Here is a 22,986-nt window from a genome sequence, read left to right on the forward strand (position 1 = left end):
ACCCAATGTGGGACATGATCCGACGTTGCGATTGCCGAGTACTCAGTATCCACCAACCCCTGTATTAGAGCCCTGCTCAGAACAAAAAAGTTAATGCGAGAGTATACCTTGTGGACATGGGAGAAAAAAGAAAACTCCTTCACCCTTAGCCGTGCAAACCTCCATGGTTCTACTTCCCCCTCCTATTCCATAAATCCCTTCAATTTGCGGCTGGCATCCTCCCTGTCCTGGAATTTGACCGGTCCAATTCCGGATCAATGACTGCATTAAAATCGCCCCCCATAATCAAGTTATGTGACTCCAAGTTTGGGATCTTACCTAAAACCCGCCTCATAAATTCCACATCTTCCCAAATCGGAGCATATACGGTCACGAGTACCACCCGCACCCCCTCCAGCATCCCACTCACCATTATGTACCTAACCCCCATGTCTGACACAATTCTCCCTGCCTCGAATGCCACTCGCTACCCCCCCTGGTCTTTGAGTCCAGCCCTGAGTGGAATACTTGGCCAACCCACCACGTTCTGAATCTAGTCTGGTCTATAACCTTTAGGTGTGTCTCTTATAAATTGCCACGTCCGCCTTCAGCCCCCTCAAATGCGCAAGCACTCTTGACCAGCCCATTCAACCCTCCAACATTCCATGTAATCAGCCTGGTCGGGGGAGGGGGCTCTCTTCTCCTGTCCTTTCTCTCTCTCTTCCCCCCCCCCCCCCCCCCCCCCCCCCCCCCGCCGCCGCTGACACGCCATCACCCTTTTTAGGCCAGCCTCCAGCTCGCGCCCCCGGCCTCCTCGAGCCCCCCCTCAGGCATTCGCCATCCCCGACTTCCCATTTGTCCCCTAGTAACAGTTCCTCCCCTGTCAGCAAAAACAGCTCCAGAAACCCAACCCCCCATATCAAGCTCCAGCTTATCACCTGCTCGCCCCCACAGTGTGCTTCCGTGACTCCGCTGTCTAGGCTGACTTGATAGTTCCCACCCTTGGCACCAAACAGTTTGTCTCCCCATGTGTCGTCCCCCCCCCCCCCCCCCCCAAACTTGGACAAACATATTCAAAGCATCACATTCCCCAGTAAACAAACATCAGAAAAAACAGCCACAGAAAAAAACAACCCCAGAAACCCCCCCCCCCTCCAACCAGCTCCCAGTAATACAAAGTTAACTTTAGCCATCAAAACAGCCCCTTATTGCACATAACTACTTATTCAAACCAGCGCAAAAGTGATTTTCAACAATCGCCACACAGTACTCTCCAATGATTCAGTATCCTTTAGTTCACATCCAATCTTTCTTCCTTGATGAAAGTCCATACATCGTCTGGTGTTTCAAAGTAAAAATCCCGTTCCTCATGTGTGACCCACAGACGGGCTGGGTACAACATCCCGAACTTCACCACCTTCTTAAAGAGGGCCGTTTTTGCCCGATTAAACCCAGCTCTTGGCCAAATCCGCGCCCAGGTCCTGATAAATGCGCAGCGCACAATTCTCCCACTTGGTTGCTCCATTCTTTCTTGGCCCACCGCAGAACGTGTTCCTTGACCAGGAATCGGTGTAAACGTACCACCATTGCCCTCGGCGGCTCGTTCGCTCAGGGCTTCTTCACGAGGGCTCGGTGTGCTCCATCTACTTCCAGGGGCCGTGGGAACGCCATAGCCCCCATCAACCTCTCCAGCATGTTCGTCACATAGGCCCTCACATCCGATCCCTCACTGCCTTCAGGGAGGCCGACAATTCTCAGATTCTGCCTCCTGGACCTCTTCTCCAGGTCCTCCAGCTTCTCCTGCATTCTTTTCTGGCGGTTATTCACGGTAGCATTGTGGATAGCACAATTGCTTCATAGCTCCAGGTCCCAGGTTCGATTCCGGCTTGGGTCACTGTCTGTGCGGAGTCTGCACGTTTTCCCCGTGTCTGCATGGGTTTCCTCCGGGTGCTCCGGTTTCCTCCCACAGTCCAAAGATGTGCAGGTTCGGTGGATTGGCCATGATAAATTGCCCTTAGTGTCCAAAATTGCCCTTAGTGTTGGGTTTGGTTCCTGTGTTATGGGTCAGGGTGGAGGTGTGGACCTTGGGTAGGGTGCTCTTTCCAAGAGCCGGTGCAGACTCGATGGGCTGAATGGCCTCCTTCTGCACTGTACATTCTATGAAATCTCCACCTTGGTCTCCAGCACGGTTATGTATTCTTCGTGCTCGGACACCTTTTTCTCCACCTCCTGGATTGCACGTCTGTGGGTTTCCTGATTCTGCACCACCTAATCAATCGAAGCTTGGCGAAGCAATCATCAAAAAACTTCACCAGCTGCTCCATTGACCACTGTGACGTCTCCCCGCAGCCCTACCACTCCGCCATGCTTCCCTGCGTTGCTAGGTCTGCTCGCGTCTTCCTTGTAGGGCTTTGTCTTCTCACGCAGCCACTTCTGGTCCAATTCTCCATGCACTGGAGGGGAATTTCTCCTCACTCTTCACCGATTTATCCAATAAAATCCAGGGGAAACGGGGGTAAAGGTCCAAAAATCCCTCACAGGCAGGAGTTTTCAAATGTGCGACCTACTCCTCCATGGCCGCCACCGGAAGTCCCATGATTTTGTTTCTTGATCGACCTGCACCGGCCTATCTGGAATCTTAATTGTTATACTCATGAGGAGGAATACCAATTGGGGCGAAGAATGGTGAGGGGGCAGTAGTCATGCTGGTTAAAACTGAGATGTTTCTATTATGAGGTATGAATTTATGGGATTAGGATCTTTATTTACTATTCACAATATCTGAGTTTGACCTACAAAATTTGGTGAATTCAATTGTCATAAATTTGACACTTGCTACTTAGCTGGACATTTAATTGCAGTGGAGGCTGATTTAGAATTTTCTGCCTTTAAGTATTGAACATTTGAGAAGTTGTTTGAACACCCAATTGTGTGCCGGTGCACTAATAAGCAGTATCTTTCTCTCTTGGTTTTTAAATTATTGCTTATTAAAACGATGCATGGCAAAGCATTTCCTCTGCTTTGTACTTGGTGATATTGCCTATCTGAGAGTTTAAACTTTTATGCTTGGAACTGAAAGAACGTTTTCCATCTTGGATTAAATTCCTGCTTTATAGTTCCGTCAAAGTTATTTATTAAATTAATGTTGCTTTCAGATTTGCAAAAAATAATAACTATCTGAAAGCCAATGAGGGCAAAAGGGGCAAGTTGGTCTGAAATCTTCAGGTTCTGTACGATCTCAGGAGAAGCAAGAAGCAAATAAAATGTTGGCTGTTATTGAATGAAGTTTATAAATTCATTTTAAAAGTATGAAATTATATTTCCCCCAATTCGTCTGCAGGAAAAAAATTCAGACTACCAGGAACACACTGACAACTTTGGCAAGGTATTGTTGCAGTTTCTTTTTTCTCTCCCTTTGCATGTTTTTGTACTGTTTTCTTTTTCTGCCATTATTATGTAAGAACACCATTTCATGTACCAATGTTTGAACCGTAGAGCAATTTATCCAAACACTAACAACTTGCTTAAATGGTGCTATAACCCCTCTGCACCATGAAACTACATGTATGAAAATTAGTAATTTTTTTCAAGGAAGGCAAAACGACCAAACTCAAAAATGAAACCGTCCGAATAAAATGATGCTCTGTCCTGATCAAGTTAATTACTGCCGTCGAGTCTAACTCAATCAAATCAAGCCTTAAAAAATGAATCAGCGAGTGGGAGGCAAAGAACTTAAGTTGCAATGTCACGGGATTTCAGAGGTGTTTCACAGTTGTGCTGTATGTTGCTGCCAAATCAAATGACGCATCAATGAAACCCTTACTGCATAAGCTCCGTAAAGTTCAAAAATAGATTTTGATGCTGCAGAAAGTTCATATTTACTCAGCTGCCTCCAGAATTTTCAGACCAAGCTACAATATTCCGTACCTTACAAGAAGCCAATTTTTTTAACATCACCTAATGACTTGAGAGTGCAAATTGAGCCAATACTTGTTTTTTCCACAGAGGTTACTCTGTGTTTGGAGGGGGCGGATAAAGTCATACAACCATGATTGCGACCTAGCAAGACCTTTATGTACAACGGAATCAAGATTTGCAACATGACTCATGGGAAACCTTGCAGGAGCAGGTCAGACCAAGCAGAGCCTATGAATTTGAGATGGGGGCCCCACACTTTATGGAATGCATCAGACTTTGAAAGGAGCACAGATGTTAGGAATTCCACAGGAATTCACTCCATAGCTATTTTATAGACCATAAGACATAGGAGCAGAATTAGGCCACTCGGCCCATCGAGTCTGCTCCGACCTTCAATCATGGCTGATATTTTCTCATCCCCATTCCCCTGATCCCCTTTATGACAGTTTTGAATCGAAGGATACTTGTCACTGATCCAGGAGCAACGGGTATTTTTACGAGCTGCAAAAGTTAGGATGTTACACAGGCTTTTTTCATTGAGGTCAATAATTCTCCCATCTGGAAGACCCAGAATTAGGAAAAATGGATCAAACTCTAAGACCCTACCAAATATCCTCCCAAGCTCCTTAACTACACCAGACCAATAGGATTGAGTCTTGACACAGGACCATACGCAGTATATGTAATCACCCTCGACTGCCAGGCACTTTAAGCATATTGGGGATATAGCAGGATCAAACGTGTGTCTCAAACTCTTGTGATATGCAAGCGGTGCATTATCTTGAACTGAGTTATGATGCAAACCAAACTTTTATTGGCATAATCCCATATACAACCCCATATTCCTCATCAATATCAGTTGCCAAGTCTCTTTTCCAAGACTGCAAGGTACCCAATGTACTCGCACAGGATTTAGAACACAAGGTATCATAAAATATGCTAATTAACTGATTAGGCTCTGCAGAATTCAGGATTTTTTCCACCAGGGAAATGGGAGAGTTAAGATGCATGGTTTTCTTATTAAGGATAAGTCTTTAAGCTGCAGATACCTTAAAAGAAACTTTATCTGAATGTCAAACTGTTGGCATAGCTGCTCGAAGGAGGCACCACTGAACATATCTCCCAGTCTAGAAATACCTCAATCCAAGTATCAAATCCATGGTCCATAAGACCAGGTGGGAAGTCCCAGCTGCCCTGGATGGGAGAAAGAGCAGACATCAGTTTAGATCTCCCTTCTAATTGATGGACCATCCATCACGCTCTAGGAATATTAATAATTATAGGATTTTAGCACCTAGCAGAGCCTGACCCGAAGTTCCCAGGGAACAACAGATCTGAAAAGATTAGGCTCTGCTGACCAGTCTGCTTCAATATCAAGCCAAATGGATGTGTGTCCTTCCTAACGCAATCCTTTATCAACCAAACATGAGAGGTTATTTGTACAATCTAATATTGGGGCCCCCTGAACGCCCATAGAACTTGGGAGCTGCAACTTGGTGAACTTCATATTAGGCTTTTTATTCCATATAAACAAGCTGATTATTCCATTGATCTCCTTTAAGATACTAGCACATAACAAGATTGGCAACATCTGCAAGGGATCATCAATGTAGGCAAACATTCATCTTGATCAATGCAATCATACGTGGCCACAAGACTGCCAGGAGGGATCAGCAAGTCAAGTCCCACCTAATAGATGCAATCAACTGAAGGAAATTGGCCCCATTTAGTTGCTTAAAGAAAGGATAATTACAACACCCAGAAGTAAACCCCAGTGGGGCCACCTAAAAGGGAAGTTAGCAAGGGGCGGTGGTCTACTTCTCAGCCCTCCCACCTGCAGAGCTTCGATATAAACAGCCCATCATCAGCATATAGTATGATCTTATGCTGCTTCAGCCAAAACATCAAAGGATCCTGTCTTACGACCTCTGCCAAAGCTCTATGGACAATGCGAGCAGCAAGGTGGATAAGAGGCAGCACTGCCAGGTCCCTCTGACGGTCAAAATTCTCAGATCTATAACCATTCGTGAGCACTGCCGCCAAGGGACTATGATAGAACACCAATATCCACTTAACGTATCCCTCTCCCAACCCAAATTATAAAGCAAGTAGTTCCATGCCATCCGGTCGAAAGCTTTCTCCGTATCTGAGGAAATCACTAATCCACCCAACGTCTGCTTTTAGAAAGTTTGAATAACACTTAGTAACCACCTGACATTATTGGAATTCTGCCCTTTTATGAACTGTCTGATCCCCCTGGATGATCAATGGGCACATTCCCTCTAAATGCCATGCCAACACTTCAGACAACAATTTTGAATCAACATTCAGAAACGAGATTGGCTTATAGGAAGCACACTCCTCTGGGGACTTGCGTGCCATCAAAATCAAGGAAATATTCGCTTCTTGGAGTGTCGGTGGTATTGGACCTGCCTCAAATGAATGACAGTACATACCAATTAACGATCCATAGCAAGTCCTTAATTCATCATAAAACTCACCCAAAACCATCCTGACCCAGGGGCCGTACCCAGCTGTCGCTCCCTATGGCCGTAGCCACCTCCCTTGCTAGAGATACGAGCACTTGGGACTAGCCTTTGATCCTCCAAAGTCATAGGAAGATTAAGGGAAGAAAAGAAGCGCTCCATACATGTCTGTACCTCTCCAGACTGGCCGAGTATAGCTCCGCATAAAAATCCCGAAATGCCCTCGGTTTTGATTAGTCTGTTACCTCTGGAACTATGGACAGAGAATTGGTCCTCTTCATAGTCAGAAAAGCCAAGTATTTACTCGGCTTTTTCCCGATCTTATACAATTTTTGATTCGCAAACGTTCAACTCCACTCGACCTGCCCAGTCAGCGAAGAATCAAATGCCACCAACTGTTAATCTCCCTCAATAATCCCAGTTGGGATTCTTCCTCACCGCCGGATGGAGGCTAGATTGGCTGGCTTTCCAGCACCCTATGCCTTTTTGTTGATGTATTAGAAATAGCCAACCCCTCTAGCATAAGTCTTGCAAGTCTCCCGTAAAATGGAGGGGATCAATCAGAAAAGGAATTGACTTGAGTGAGAAGGCTCAAAATACGTAGCGACGGATTTATCCTTTTTTAAGTTTAGAGTACCCAATTCGTTTTTTCCAATTAAGGGGCAATTTAGTGTGGCCAATCCACCTAAGCTTTTTTTTTTTTTTTTTTGAAATTTTATAAATTTAGATGACCCAATTATTCTTTCCAATTAAGGGGCTATTTAGCGTGGCCAATCAACCTACTCTGCACATTTTTGGGTTGTGGGGGCGAAGCCCACGCAAACACGGGGAGAATGTGCAAACTCCAGACGGACAGTGACCCAGAGCCGGGATCGAACCTGGGTCCTCAGCGCCGTGCGGCAGCTGTGCTAACCACTAGGCCACCGTGCTGCCCTCAATCCACTTAAGCTTGCACATTTTTGGGTTGTGGGGGCGAAACCCACACAAACATGGGGAAAATGTGCAAACTCCACACGGCCAGTGACCCAGAGCCGGGATCGAACCTGGGACCTGTGCATCGTGAGGCAGCAGGGTTAACCCACTGCACCACCATGACGCCCCGCAAAGGATTTATCCCTAAGCAGAGACATGTCAAAACGCCATGACCAATGGGGCCAGCGGGATGTAAAGTTCTCCACACATGTCTAGGTATTCCACCTCCTCACATACTGATGCCAACGCCCTTGCCTATGGTGGGAAGATTTCTGGTTACTGCCAGCTTGTACTTCAAAGGATTCAAATGACAATTAAGTCCCCGCTCTCAAAAGAATTCGCTGAAGCCAGCTCTGTAAAGTCTATGAAGACTGTAGTAACAAACTTTAACAATCACACACACACACCCCATCCTTCACACAATTCAGGGGAACAGTTTTATTGACCAAAATTGCTATTCCCCTGCTGTTGGTCGAAAATAAGACCAAGAAAATCTGCCGAAACGGAGAGGGGGGTGGGGGGGGGAAGAGAGATGGTTTGGCCTGAGCTGACCCCCGCTCTGGCCTGGGACCCTTTGTCCCTGCTGTAGGATCTTATGTTCATGGCCTTGTTCTTGCCCCCTCCCCACCCTCCACCCACCCCCTCATTGTCTATTCTGGCTGTTTTCTCTCTCTCTCTCTCTCTCTCTCTCTCTCTCTCTCTCTTTCTTTCCCCCCCCCCCCCCCCCCCCCCCCCCAAACACACACAAGCAATCATGATCACAATAGTTCTAAGGGTACATTCCCCAACACAAGCGTGGACCCGTACGGCCATACTATCGTTGGAATCCGGAGACATACTCCTCGACACGGGGGAAGAGAAGTGAACAAGAGAATGGGAGCCAAATATCCCTCCCACATTTTTGACCCATCCATGAAGACACAAACCTTTCACCCACCTCCCGACAATGGTGCTACTCCATTTTATCATGATTAAAGAAAGGATACCAAACAAGCAGTATCATCATAAAGATACGGGTAAGAAGAGAAAATGATGGATAGATAGCATGTGGCACAGCTACCACAAATGAAGGTCCCTGAGGTTCTTAAGAATAAAACATTCAGCATTGTGCTCAATTGTTGACACCTCCCAATAAACAGGATATATGACAACATAAGATCAGACAAAAAACATTATAACAGAGAAAGTCCAAATGTTTCATTGAGCTGCAAATTGTAAGTCCAATTTCTCACCTTCTATGGACTTTACAAAGCCAAGGCACTGGTCAGACTATCGAAAGACTTAACAGAGTCATTGGGTATCACACTCAGAGTTGCAGGTTGAAGCAGGGCATAATTCACTCCAACTGCCTTGAGCTGTTTTCTAACTTAATCAAAGCCGCCACACTCCTGCTGTGCTACCACCGAGACATCCTGGAAAAAGGAGATCCTCTCCCCTTCGTGGAACCAGGTCCCACCATGCCCAGCTGCCTCCAGAACCTTCTGCCAATCTTGGAAGTTGTGAAAGTGAATGATTATGGGCCTGGGGTGTTGAATGTCTCTTGGCCTCAAAAGACAGGATAAGATGTGCCCTTTCCAGCACGAAATGCCCAGCCTTCACATCCTGCTTCAGGAAACGTGGTAGCCAGCTCTCAAAAGACTTAACAGGGATCTTACCCTCCACTCCTTTGGCAGACCGACGACCCAAACATTCTTCTTCCAGCCTCGGTTCTCCAGAACCTCTAGGATGTCTGACATACCACGTAGCTGGTCTTCCAAGGAATGCATGTGAGCTTCGGCTGAGGAAGCAACAATTTCGGCATTCAGAATTCTTTCCTCCGTTTCATCGAGCCTTTTATTAGTATTCTGCAGCACGGTCTCATGAGAACTTAAGTTCTGTGTCAGCAAGCCGAATTTGTCATCTGTAACTTTAATAATGTTTTGTAGTCCGAATTTACAGATCTTTGAAAGCACCAGATTGAGAGCTTGATCAAGGATCAGGTCGCCATATTGAGAAGACAGTTCCACCCCTGTTTTTATCATGAATTTACAGAGCTGAAGGAGGCCATTCGGCCCATCGAGTCTGCACTGGCTCTTTGAAAGAGCACCCTACCCAAGCCCACACTTCCACCCTATCCCCATAACCCAGTAACCTGACCCAATCCTGAGGGCAATTTTGGACACTAAGGGCAATTTATCATGGCCAATCCACCTAACCTGCACATCTTTGTACTGTGGGAGGAAACCGGAGCACCCGGAGAAAACCCACGCAGACACGGGGAGAACGTGCAGACTCCGCACAGACCGTCAACCAAGCCAGGAATCGAACCAGGGACCCTGGAGCTGTGAAGCAATTGTGCTAACCACCATGCTACCGTGCTGTTGTGTCTGACTACTCCCTTTTATCGCCAGCGTTCTTGGGATTTCTCAGCATTTTTTCCCCACACTTAACCAAAAGTGTACGGAACATTAATGAATGCCCTGAATTAAGCAAACTAGATAAAAGGGTTAAAAATAATAATGCCAGAGCCTTTGGAAAAGCTGCTATTCCCATGCCCACATCACATGGTGCCCATAACTGACATTTTGAACTAAAAAGTGCTCTTGGCTTGCGTGAAAATACATTTCAAGTTTGCCCTTTAATAAATTACTATTGGATTTTCCAGAGGTTTTATGAGGCTCCATTTGTTGCAAGTAGTGTGCAGCTGTGGATATGGTGGTGCCACAGTGGTGGTGTCTAAACGTATCCATACTTCTGTAGCAAATTCAATATAAATAAATAGTTAATGTTCATTTAAGTGTCATATTTTTCACATCAATAGATGTTTTTTGACTTGAGAAAAGGTTAAAAATGTGATGGATGAGAGTTGAGTTGCATACTAGGTTTTCGGCACTTTGGTAATCCATAATGGTCTTTTTTCTGTCCTGTACCTTTAACTCTGCAAATAAAGCCACAAACTGTGTGATTTCTGGAGCAACATGTATGTAGGCTCCAACCGGAGAGACAGTTCAGCCTAAGTAAGATGTTTGTGACTAGATATTTCCACTAGATGGCAGCTTTGGCTTGCTTGTTCTGCAATGCACTTGTTATTATTTGACGAATTTTAGCTCATTTCGAAAACGAGTCCTGACTGCATTTTACAGCATGTGCTGAGATGTATTATTTACATGATATTCCAGATCTGCTTTCATTTGACACTGCAAAGTTTGTCACCTCTGAAAATATTTATACACTCAGAAAATTATGCTAATTTCAAATCTGCATCGAATGGGTAAACACAATTCTAATTATGGAAAATCCCATCTATTGCCGCATCTCCATGACTACCATTTTCCATTGGAAGGTAGGATCTGTTCCACAGGACATGCTCTTTGAATAAATATTTTCCAGCAACAAAACAATAAGATGGATAAATTGCTTAATGTGAGGTTCAACACTCCTCAGTACAAATATGCAACCAAGAGGCGGGATGCAATGTCCCCTCTTAAGCTGAGCAACCTGGAAGTTACTGTGCAGGCTCAGCTCAAATTGGCCTCGTATGTTATTTGCGTTTGTGCGGCCGCACAAGATTATGGGAAGGGCGGAATTCCAGCCAAAGTGCTCAAGCATGGAAAATCCCATCTACGGCCACACCTCCATGACCACCTTTTTCTGTTGGAAGGTAGGATGCGCTCCACAGGACATTTGTGATGCAAAATTCATCATCTTATGCAAAAACAAAAGTGATGGAGGAGATTGCAACAACTATAGTGGTATCTTGCTGCATAATGTCACTGGGAAGGTCTTTGCTAGGTTCATGCTTAAAAGACCCCATCTACTTGCAGATCAAGCATTTCCAGAAGTACGGTATTGTTTCTGTGCTGACAGATCTACATATTTTCCTTATTAGAAAGTGTATGGGACTAGATACATCTTTTTATCTTTTGTATTATCTCACTAAAGCATGCAACACCAGGCTGGATATTACAAGATTTTAGGGAAAATTAGCTGGCCACCAAAGTGTCATCCACTCTCTCCATGACAAAATGCACTGCATTGTACAGACTGAGGGCACTACTTCTGACAGTTTCAGGGAGAAGTATAGAGTGAAACAGGACTGTCCTAGCACCCATTTTAGCATTTACATCTCCACACTCCTGACATTTGCCTTCCCTGTAGATATAAAAGACGTTTACCTGCATACCATACCCTGATGATGCCGCACTAGTCACTAAAACAGAAAGATGGTTATAAAGACTCATGGATTGTTTCTCCCTTTCCTGTAACATGTCCACCCTTACCAAATATGTCAAGAAAACTCTGGTCGTCAGATAGGGTGTCACATCTCTGACCCTGCTCACACTGAAATAATATCCTACTGGAAGTGGTTAGCAAATTGGTCTACTTTAAAAGCCAGCTATTTAGCTCTGTGCTAAACCAACCCCTATAAAGAAAGGAAGTTCAACAACTTTGATCTTTGCTATTTATCTCATGGAAGGACAAAATCATGATGGCAGCAGTTTTTTCCAATGCAAAACTCCCAAGATTGTTGGCACTCATCGTGCAGAGGTCACTGCTGGCATGTTCACGAGATAGAAGATGTTTGCGTACCTAAGGATTTTATTTATGGTGAACTAACTAGAGCCAGGTGCCCAAAGCCCCACTTAAAGGATGCTTGCAAGCATGACATGAAGTCTTTAAATATTGATTCTCGCAACCGGGAGCCACATTCTGAAGACAGGAAAATAGCAATTTCACCTGTGCACGACCGTGGCTAGCACGACTTGGTGACAGATGCCAACACCGAAACAGCACCTGATAATCATTTCATCTGTAGCAGAACTTGCTTCACTCTGGTCTCATCAACAAAAATGCACCATATGAAGCTATCTCATCCCAACTAATTGATTTGCTGCACATCCATAATTTTGCTCGATGAAAGGATGCCAAAAAAATTAAAGGGCTGCACAGAACAAAAAAATTAGGGTGCAGTAATGGGATGTATATTCCAATTAGCAACTTCCCCCACAATACTAATTTCAGGAAGTGTCCGAAAGGAGACTCCAAAACAAAAGCATGTGGAGAGAAAAATCATTCTAGAAGTTGCCTTGGACCACAAGGAAATGCACGAGTGTTGTATCAGAGAATAATTCAAACAGAGGCTCAGAAATATTCTATCCTCACATTTCACAATGTCACAGCCCTTTTTGATTAGAGAATAGAACAGGAAGCTTTTGGTTTAAAAAAAAAAAAAATGGGTGTGGGATTTGAGCTGTAAATATAACCAGTCAAAACTATAATTATAGTATATTCATAGAGCAATCTAATTTTGGTTTACCTTTAATGCTGCTTAATGTATAGTTTTGTTAATTGCAGTGCAACTTTGAGACCAAAACACTTCAAATATTTCTAATTTCAGTTTCTCAAATAACTTCCTAGAATGCAGCAAGGAAGAACACATTTATAAATCATGTATTGTATGCATTCTTCCTGGGCGGCTCAATGCAGCACAAACTCCATATTGATTTATTTTTCAATTACAAAAATGTTGCATAATCTTGCATGTGGATTGGATTTGTTTATTGCCACGAGGTAGAGTGAAAAGTATTGTTCTGCGTGCAGCTCAGTCAGATCATTCCGTACATGAAAAGAAAATACGTAGGGCAAACATAAAATACACAATATACATAAAATACACAATGTGAATACATAGACACAGGCATCAGGTGAAACATACAGGAATGTAGTACTACTCAGTAGAGAAGATGTGTGAAGAGATCAGATCAGTCCACAAGAGGATCGTTTAGGAGTCTGGTAGCAGCGGGGAAGAAGCTGCTTTTAATCTGTTAGTGTGTGTTCTCAGACCTTTGTATCTCCTGCCTGATGGCAGAAGTTGGAAGAGTGAATAAGCCGGATGGGAGGGTCTTTGATTATGCTGCCCGCTTTCCCAAGGCAGCGGGGAGGTGTAGACAGGGTTACTGGATGGGAGGCAGGTTCGTGTGATGGACTGGGCGGTGCTCACGACTCGTAGTTTCTTACGGTCCTGGGCCGAGCAGTTGCCATACCAGGCTGTGAAGCAGCCAGATACGATGCTTTCTGTGGTACACCTGTAAAAGTTGGTAAGAGTCTGTGTGGACATGCCAAAGTTTAAGTACAGGCACTGTTGTGCTTGCTTTTTCTTTTGGTTGTGTTTGATGTATATATAGAAATGCCTCAATAAAATGTTTTTCAAACAAAAAGTAATTACACTGCACAATTATCCCAGTACAACCTGCTAAACAAGCTTTGCTTTCAAGGTATTTTGAGCTGAGAATGTATCTGATGTGGAGGTATTTGTTTTATGATGGAAGAGAAAATGCTAGATAACTAAATAGCAAGTGTCCTGAAGTAAATCCTTCTTTTTTACTTTCAAAGGGACCAAAAGGTCACAGCCCTTGGACTGGAGTATCTCAGTTTTTGCAGACATCCCAAAAGATCATTCAGTTTGCTTCTGGAAAAGAACCTCAACCAAATGATACAATAATCTACGTAGCAGGAGCATTTGATTTGTTCCGTATCCTTACTGAGAGTTAATTTTGGTTCATGTGAAAGCATGCCTGTTTTGCAGTATATTAAATCATCTTAACTCTTCATTCCTTTACAATTTGAAAAGATATTGGTCATGTAGACTTTCTGGAAAGTGTCTATAAGTTGGCAGAAAGGCCGTATATTATTGTTGGTCTTCATTTTGACCAGGTAAGTACAGTTTACTGGTTATTTTTATCACACTTGTCATTAAAGCCATGAGTAACGTCCAGAAAGAGGAGACAAAAAACTTTTACTGATGCAGATAATTTTCTATCATGTATTGTTTTTGCAATCGATGCGTTCATTTTTATTTTTGAGAACACTTGAACATTTGCTCGAGTTTCAGTCGAGTTAATATCAATTTAAATCTGCTGTTTCAATGCTTTGCAATAAATATACAAATACAGTCACTTGAACTCTTGTAACAGTACAGAAAGGAAGTATATTCTGGAAGATCCTAAGTTGAAACTTCTGTCAAACAAAAATTATTTTGATATAGCCAATTGCACTTTTAAATAATGGAAATATTTATGGAATAGTAATCTCCATTAATGTGTTCTCCAATGTGTTATTAATAAAAATAATTTCTAACTATGATTAAACTGAAATTGCAATTTAAATCAAGTTAGTAAATTATGGGTATAGATGCATATGCCTGTTGGGCTGTGTTTTTCTTCCTATAATTCTGTCCTCGTACATGCGTGCTCTTTTTTTCTCTGCTCAGCTACTGCAGCACAACTTAAGTGCTTACCTTCCACCAGACTGTTAAGTGCTCCATCCTGCGTGTTCCATTCAGTTCAAGTTTGGAAGTTAAATGTTGGTATTCTTAATTACACACCTTTCTTTTGTTGTAGGAAGTGAACCGATACAAGGGAAAAAATTACCCAATAATGAATGTGCATGAAAGGACACTCAGTGTACTGGCGTGTCGAGTGAGTAGAGTGTTTTATAATGAGTCACAATTTGAGTATTTTCTAATCACTCGCTGGCTTTCCAATGTGTGAACTATTTCTTCTAAATTTTAAATGTATTGTATTTTGTCACAATATTTTTCTGCTTTCTTTTAGTATGTGTCAGAAGTAGTAATAGGAGCTCCTTACTCTGTGACTGCAGATTTACTGGATCACTTCAAGGTATAGTTATTCAATTCATCCCTCTCTAAATCTGGCCAGTAGGTGCGTTTTTGAAATTCAATGTTTAAAAATTTGGAATCAAAACCTTAAATCCTATTCAGAATCACAGAAAATACAGTACAGGAGAGGCAGCCCATCGTGCCTGCAGCGACACATGAAAAACACCTGACCTACCTAAGCTCATTTCCTAGCACTTAGCCCATAGCCTTGAATGTTATAATGTGCCAAGTGCTCATCCAGGTATTTTTTTTAAAGGATGTGAGGCAACAGGCCTCTACCACCCTCCAAGGCAGTGCATTCCAGGCTGTCACCAACCTCTAGGTAAAAAAATTTCCTTGGGTGGCATGGTGGCGCAGTGATTAGCACTGCTGCCTACGGCACTGAGGACCCGAGTTCAAATCCCGGCCCTGGATCACTGTCCGTGTGGAGTTTGCACATTCTCCCCGTGTCTGTGTGGGCCTCACCCCCACAACCCAAAGATGTGCAGAGTAGGTGGATTGGCCACGCTAAATTGCCCATTAATTGGAGAAAAAAGAGAATTGGGTACTTTAAATTATAAAAAAAGTTTTTCCTCACATTTCTCTCTTCCCCCCCCCCCCTCAAATTCGTGCCCCTCACCTTGAACTTGTGTCCCCTCATTACTGACCCTTCAAATAAGAGGAACAGCGGCTCCCTATCCATCCTGTCCATGCCCCTCATAAACATGTACACATTAAGCTTTTGATTCTGAATTATGAAAGCTAATATATAATTATAGAATTTCTACCCAAAGACACGTCTCTCGATATGGTTAACTTCAAATTGTATTTTTATTACAATTATCAAAATTAGTGGTAATATGTTATGACATCACTGAGCATGGGAGTGGGAGGAGACGAAAGGAGAGTGAACTAAAATCAGTACTGCTGAAAAAGAAGGCAGTGCTGATGAAGTTTTTGTCTTGCACTCATCAGGACAGATACAAGAATGCGAAGGTTCAAAAGGAACATCAATTTATACTGCATGAGAAGAGGTGCTAATTGGTTGCTAATTCATTTCTGCTTGGCTGAAACATTGCCGTGGTGAATGCCTCTGGGAGCCGTGCTTTTGTTCATTCAGAAAAGCTGCAATCTGGATAGATTCCTTTTGCCTGCGGAGGACAGTCCCTGGATATGAACCATGTAGCTTCAAGCTTGCGAGCCTGATGGATGATCTGAAAAATTGGTGGTTAGTGTAATTCTTAGCACACTCCGGATTGTTCAGCAAGTGCTATCCAATTGTGGAATCGCATCTAACATTAGACATTTACATTCTGAGTCTTTGAAGTGTAGGTTGATTGAGTAAGGCCAGTACTCCGCCTATTGCGAACAACCGAAGGGGGACACTGTTTGATATCAAAGTTTTTAGATACTTTATTCCAGGGTAATTTTGAGGTAAACTGGGCACGTGCAGAAACCTTTTCTCTGCAGGTAAAAGCAATATGAATTTTGTTTTAATGATGCTGTGTGTGTTTAAATGGGTGGTGTTGCCATGGGTTCCCCTTGCGCCCACTAGTGCTGACATTTTTGTGGATTTCCATGAGAAACAAGTTTTTACTCGAATGACCCTCAACCTCCTACCCTTGCACATTTCAAATATGTAGATATTTGCTATATCTGAATCTGCAGCTGCATATACCTTAATGTGCTTCAGCCTACCCTCAAATTCAACTTTGAAATGGAGCAGTGTAATGGAGCTCCCTTTCGTCAAATTGCTAGTTAAGAAGTCAGCTGATGGATTCTCTACTCTGTACCACAAGCCTACTTTGACTGGTCAATGTACATGTTGGTATTCCTAAACCCCTACAAGATTATCCTTATCAGCAATCTCGTAAATAGGGCCCAAGCCATTTGCTCACTGTGCAAGCTTGGTGCCGAAATGGAGCACATCAAAGCTACCCTGCAGGATATTGACTATCCTGATCACATCTCGCTGTGTATCAGGCAAACTCATGTACGGGTTTGAGGTCGCCACTTCTGAACCTGAAAAGTGCCCGTTCCACCTCCAAATTGCCCTTGAAGGGTAAAGTATCGCAAACATTTGCGTAACAGGTGAAGAAGCTAGCTGTTTCACACTGCTACTATGCAGTAGCAACACAAGTGGTGTTTTCCACTAGCAAGGTACTGCCGTCAAGCCTGAAAGGCATTCTGCCCATCTCACAAAGGAATAATGAGATATATGAACTTCAGTGCCAGTGTGATGCCAGGTACATCGACCGTACATCGGATCATATCAAACAGCACGTTCCGTTTCTTCGGCTGTTCGCAAGAGGCAAAGTACTGATTGTACCCAACCAACGTGTGCTTGAAAAACTCAGAACATAATGTCTAACGCTGGATGTGATTCTGCGATTGGCCAGCTGACTGGTCCCGAGCATGCTGAGAATTAGACACTCAGCCAATTTAAGATTATGTGTCAGGTTCGTAATTTAGTTCAGCTGCGCTTTGACAGGATGTCTTTTTTTTTTTCAGCAGTACTCTGCATCCACTTAAAAATTTTGTAAAAATGGCCCTTTACTCATCTATAATTACATAGCATTATTACGATCCTGCACCAAACCCTAACAGTTGTTAGGATACCGGAGAAACTCCAATATTTAATTTAATTTGTAAGACTGAGGAAAGGACGCTTTGCTCCCAGAGTGATTCCACACACAAACAGGGATGTGGTATATTAAAACAAACGTAATTACGGACACAGTATTATTAATTTTTACATCATAAAGAAAATAGCTTATAATTACCAGTTAACAACGCTTAACAATTAAATGAAAACCTCCTAACTACGATCTTTATCTCCACTCAAACAAAACCTATCTCTGGTCAAAATCCACTTTTAAATACAGTTAGCAAACACAGAATTACTTGCCATAGAGATCTTTTCAGACTGTTTGAAGAGAGAGAGACCTGAACCTTGTCCGAATAATGCAGTCTCTGGCTGTATTCTTCAGAAATTTCTTCTCGGCTAACATTCCAGCCAAAAACTAAACTCTGCCTGCCTGCCAGCTAGAGACCTGGTACAACCCTAGCTCCTCTCATTAGTTACATCATCTTTATCCCACTCAAATCCCATGACCTGATTATTCAAGTTTAAACACATTGTCTCTAATTATCTACTCCCCAGGGAATTTTCTTTATATAAACAAAATGTGATTAGCCCAACTTTTACGTTGCTTTAATTATCTATTGTAGCCAAAGTGTCTTTCTTTTAAACTAGGACTTTTAAAAAAGATTGCTGCAGCAGTCATAGGCTTACTAACCCAGGCTTTTAATCCTTACAGCACCAAATACATATAATACAATATATATCTGAAATTCCTACATTCATCACAGCATAAAACAGTTTATCCTCCAGTTGACTGAGTCGTAGGACTCCAGTGCTGTTTCCAATTCTAAAGCAGTGAACAATAACTGCCACACAATTCCAACAGTGCTGGACTTTGGAATGTGTTTTAAGAGGAAATAAATACACAGTTTTTCCCTGTTTTCTCTTTCATCTGCGCACTCCTTCAGTTTGTGGCTCAAAGCAATTAACCTGTACAACTTATGTCACTGGCCACTAGAGGACATGCAGCCTTAAATTGCCAAACACCGAAATACTGTAAACCTCCTCTCCAGAGCACTCCAGATCCTGACTGTTATAACCTGCCTGATTACTATCGGAAAATATATTAGTTTAATAACATTACCAAAGTGCAGAAAACCGTACAACAAGGACACCAAACACATGGCATCCCAGAACACACTTACCACCTTTTCCGCTTCTCCCCCCCCCCCCCCCCCCCCCCCCCACTCCCCGACCTACATCAGTGGAAAGGCACATCAGCCCAACCCACCAGAATAGGCCACTCCAACACGGAGCACAGCGGAGGAGAGAGAGAACGAACAGTCCACCCCTCGAGGGGCATAATTCAGCCCGGAATAACCCCGGCACATCATAAACCATACAGAGCTTAGCAAAAGACATGGAACAATGCAACCAGTTGACATGTCGAAAGCAGTTAAAAGATATAAACACCATCAACACACACACACAACCACCCCCTGTCCCCAATGGCAGCCGCACATCGGCGGAAATGTGCTCAACGAGCAGCACAGACCACCGGAAAAGGATCGATATAGGGAACAATGTGAGAGAGAGGGAAACCCTTCCTCTCCCATGTACGGGCCACAGTTCAATCCAAAACAGTTCCTTTTAAACAGTCCACCAGCTACAAAGCCAGCATACGGCCACTTCTCTCTCCCTCCCCCCAATGGTAGCCCCACGTCGGTGGAAAGGCGCCCAAATGAGCAGCACAGACCACCGGAAAAGGACACACCAATGCCCTGCCCTAATGGCAGCCCCACATCAGTGGAACGGCACCCAAACAAGTAGTGCAGACCAGTGGGAAAGCACACACCACTGCAGAACGTGGCCGAAGAGAGAGGGAGTCTTTTACAGAGCTTATCAAAGGACATGGAACAATGCAACAATGCCAAGGTAGTGCCAACCCCCCCCCCCCCCCCCCCCCCCCCCCCGCCGCAGATGTCCTCATTGGTGGAAGGGCGCGGATCTTGAATAATGAGGAGTCAGAATACAGGAGGGAGATAGAGAACCTAGTGGAGTGGTGCAGCGACAACAATCTCTCCCTCTGTCAGCAAAACTAAAGAGTTGGTCATTGACTTCAGGAAGCAAAGTACTGTACACACCCCTGTCAGCATCAACGGAGCCGAGGTGGAGATGGTTAGCAGTTTCAAATTCCGAGGGAGGCACATCTCAAAATCTGTCCTGGTCCACCCACGTCGACGCTACCACCAAGAAAGCACAACAGCGCTTATACTTCCTCAGGAAACTAAGGAAATTCGGCATGTCCACATTAACTCTTACCAACTTTTACAGATGCACCATAGAAAGCATCCTATCTGGCTGCATCACAGCCTGGTATGGCAACTGCTCGGCCCAGGACGGCAAGAAACTTCAGAGTCGTGAACACAGCCCAGTCCATCACACGAACCTGCCTCCCCTCCATTGACTCCGTCTATACCTCCCGCTGCCTGGGGAAAGCGGGCACCTTAATCAAAGACCCCTCCCACCCGGCTTACTCACTCTTCCAACTTCTTCCATCGGGCAGGAGATACAGAAGTCTGAAAACACGCACGAACAGACTCAAAAACAGCTTCTTCCCCGCTGTTATCAGACTCCTAAATGACCCTCTCCTGGACTGACCTCATTAACACTACACCCCTGTATGCGTCATCCAATGCCGGTGCTTATGTAGTATTGTATACCTTGTGTTGCCCTATTATGTATTTTCTTTTATTCCCTTTTCTTGCCATGTACTTAATGATCTGTTGAGCTGCTCGCAGAAAAATACTTTTCACTGTACCTCGGTACACGTGACAATAAACAAATCCAATCCAATCCTCTCCTGCAACAAGGCATTCACTTGACCACCCCTCTCCTCCCTCCAAGAGTCAGCAGCAGCAGTCTATCAAGCAAGCATAAAGGGAGGCAGGCAGTTGTTACATCCAGCCTCAGGCTGAACCCCAGGCCAGGCCTTACCAGCAGAATGTTCTGCCCCACTCTCTCTCTCTCTGTCTCTCTCTCTCTCTCTCTCGTGTCTACAAATGCTTGTAGCAGTCTCTCAGCAATGGAATCGAGAGCCTCCACAGCCCATGTGTGCTCTCTCCACAATACTTAGTGAACAATACTTAGTGAGTATGAGCTCCCTCAATGAGCAGTGGGGAGAAATCATGAGCAGTCACCTGCATAAATAGAGCTGGAACCAGCTAGAGGTGTAGAGCACTTGTGAAGTACTGCTGCTGTTGTGTATATGTAATTGTAAATAAAAGTTGTTTTTTTCGACAAACTTGTGCTGGATTCTCCGTGGCCCTCACAAAAATAACCACTAAATTAAAAATGTTCTCCTCACGTGACCATTGCATTTGTTGGAAATCAGCTTAAATCAGTGTTGTTTGGGCTTTGAATGATCTGTACATGAGCATTTGTTTACATTGTGCTGCATAAAGGGGGAGGGGGCAAGGGTAAATATATTGTAAAACACTTTGAAGGTTCAGTACCGAAAATTTAAACTGAAATTATATGTTTCTGTCCCTCCCAATCAAATTAAATTTGAGCAACCATCTCAAACTGTGGTGAATGTTCAGTGTTATACTTTAACAAAAAGGATGAAAGGAAGGTTTTCACTAATTATACGTTGATTTAATCATTTTGTAAACTGTACCCCTTGCTCATCTATATCGGGAGTAAAGGACACAGAGAGCATAGATTTTTGGCAGTGGGTCAGGAAATTGTCCAGTCGAGTATACAGAGGAACCCAGCCATATAAATTCACGTTGCTTTAAGTGAACCGAAAACTGATGCTGAAAATCTGAAAAATAAGCAGACAATCGTGGAAATATTGAACTGATCAAACAGGAATCCCCAGAGTAATACAAGATTTAGGGTCTATGATCCTTTAACAAAAAATCAAAGACCTGAAATACTAACCTACTTTCTGTGGTAAGTTCTCAGAAAGAGTAGTGAGTGGGCATCGGTGCCCCTAGCTTAGGGTGATAAAAATCACCGGTTTCTTGCACCTGGTCACACTTAAGTAACATTTGCTAGTCCTGTGATGCTCTGTACAATTCAATTGTCTGCTACAAGTTCTTAATTAATGGCCATTTGATCATAGGTACTGGTCAAACCTGTACTATGCACTGTTGAAATTTTCAGGTGAAAGGGAGAAATACTGATGTATGTAGCTTTAACAATCTTTTTCAAAATATATAGACGTTCATATTGGCGCCCTCACATCCTCAAGCACTTGTGAAGAAACTAACCTCTTGCCTTTTGTTTCCCTTCTTGACACTGCCAAGATTGGATTTGTTGGTGGGACAGAATATTCTGTATTTTATAAAATACTTGGATAATGGATGCATCTATGCTCACATTAGTCTTAGATTCTAATGGTACAAATCATTTCATGCTTTTTCTTTTGGCATGTAACTGCTACTGAAGTCATCATACAGTAACTTTTATAGCCAAAGATTCCCTAATTCAGCTTCAATCTATGTAAGGAATGGAATTACTCTGCAACACAAGGGTCTGGATGAAGTAACCTTATAATGCAGGATTATTTGTTTGTGCATATCAGTGTGAGGGATGCGAGTGAGCAGGAAAATCAGCTGCACCCATGTTGGAATATCAATTTACCATAGTGTTATTCCCACAATGTCTTGGCTCTCTAGTGTTTAAGGTGAACAAAGTAGGACTGAATTTGAAAATATTGTGCTGAAGTCTTGAACATTTTGCGATTGATATTTTTTTAGGCTGCTGACAGCTCATTCGCTCCTTTACATACTGTTGGGAAACTGCCTTTCCATCAGCCTCGACTGGATTCCACCAGCTCCCACAGATCAACTCCTTGATCGTTAATTTCAAAGCTTTAACATTAGGCTTATGACATGATCTGGCGTTTTGATGTAGTATTTCATAAGTTTAAGATTTTTCTCATTGCTAATTTGTGCTACTATGTTCCATGCTAGTTTCCTGGGCAAATTATCTGGAAAAACAATCCCATTTTGATTCTGACTTCAAGCATTTGAAAATATTTTGCTGCTTCTAATTTGTTGAGGTGGGTTGGGGAAGAAAGAAAGTGAAAAGATTAAGTTGCATCAAAGGAGTTCAGCCTTGAAGCACCAGGCCAAATCCAAGCTGCTTGTTGTTACTTATTAATCTATTCAATATGAAGTGATGAATGAGCTGTATGAACTGTTTGTTAATGGTCTTTTCTCTCTAGGTTGACTTGGTCTGTCATGGAAAGACAGAAGTAATGGCTGATAAAGATGCTTCAGACCCATACGCTGTAAGTTAAGGTTTGTCATCTGAGCTAAAGTGCAATTATAAAGATAATTATTTTATAATTGAACTCTGCAGGAATGAGAAATAACAGCTGTTTGGTGGATTTCTCATAT

General features: G+C 43.3%; 1 protein-coding gene across 1 annotated transcript in view; it reads left to right on the forward strand.

The window, feature by feature from the left end:
* Positions 1 to 22,986, forward strand: part of pcyt2 (phosphate cytidylyltransferase 2, ethanolamine) — a 47,948-nt gene that overhangs the window by 17,386 nt on the left and 7,576 nt on the right. Inside the window, exons 6-11 of the mRNA XM_072483646.1 lie at positions 3,320 to 3,364; positions 13,728 to 13,866; positions 13,966 to 14,048; positions 14,735 to 14,812; positions 14,948 to 15,013; positions 22,812 to 22,877. Of these exons, the coding sequence (XP_072339747.1) occupies positions 3,320 to 3,364; positions 13,728 to 13,866; positions 13,966 to 14,048; positions 14,735 to 14,812; positions 14,948 to 15,013; positions 22,812 to 22,877 (477 nt within the window). The remainder of the gene's footprint in view (positions 1 to 3,319; positions 3,365 to 13,727; positions 13,867 to 13,965; positions 14,049 to 14,734; positions 14,813 to 14,947; positions 15,014 to 22,811; positions 22,878 to 22,986) is intronic.

Source organism: Scyliorhinus torazame, chromosome 18 (assembly GCF_047496885.1).
Source record: "Scyliorhinus torazame isolate Kashiwa2021f chromosome 18, sScyTor2.1, whole genome shotgun sequence".
Lineage (NCBI taxonomy): Eukaryota > Metazoa > Chordata > Chondrichthyes > Carcharhiniformes > Scyliorhinidae > Scyliorhinus > Scyliorhinus torazame.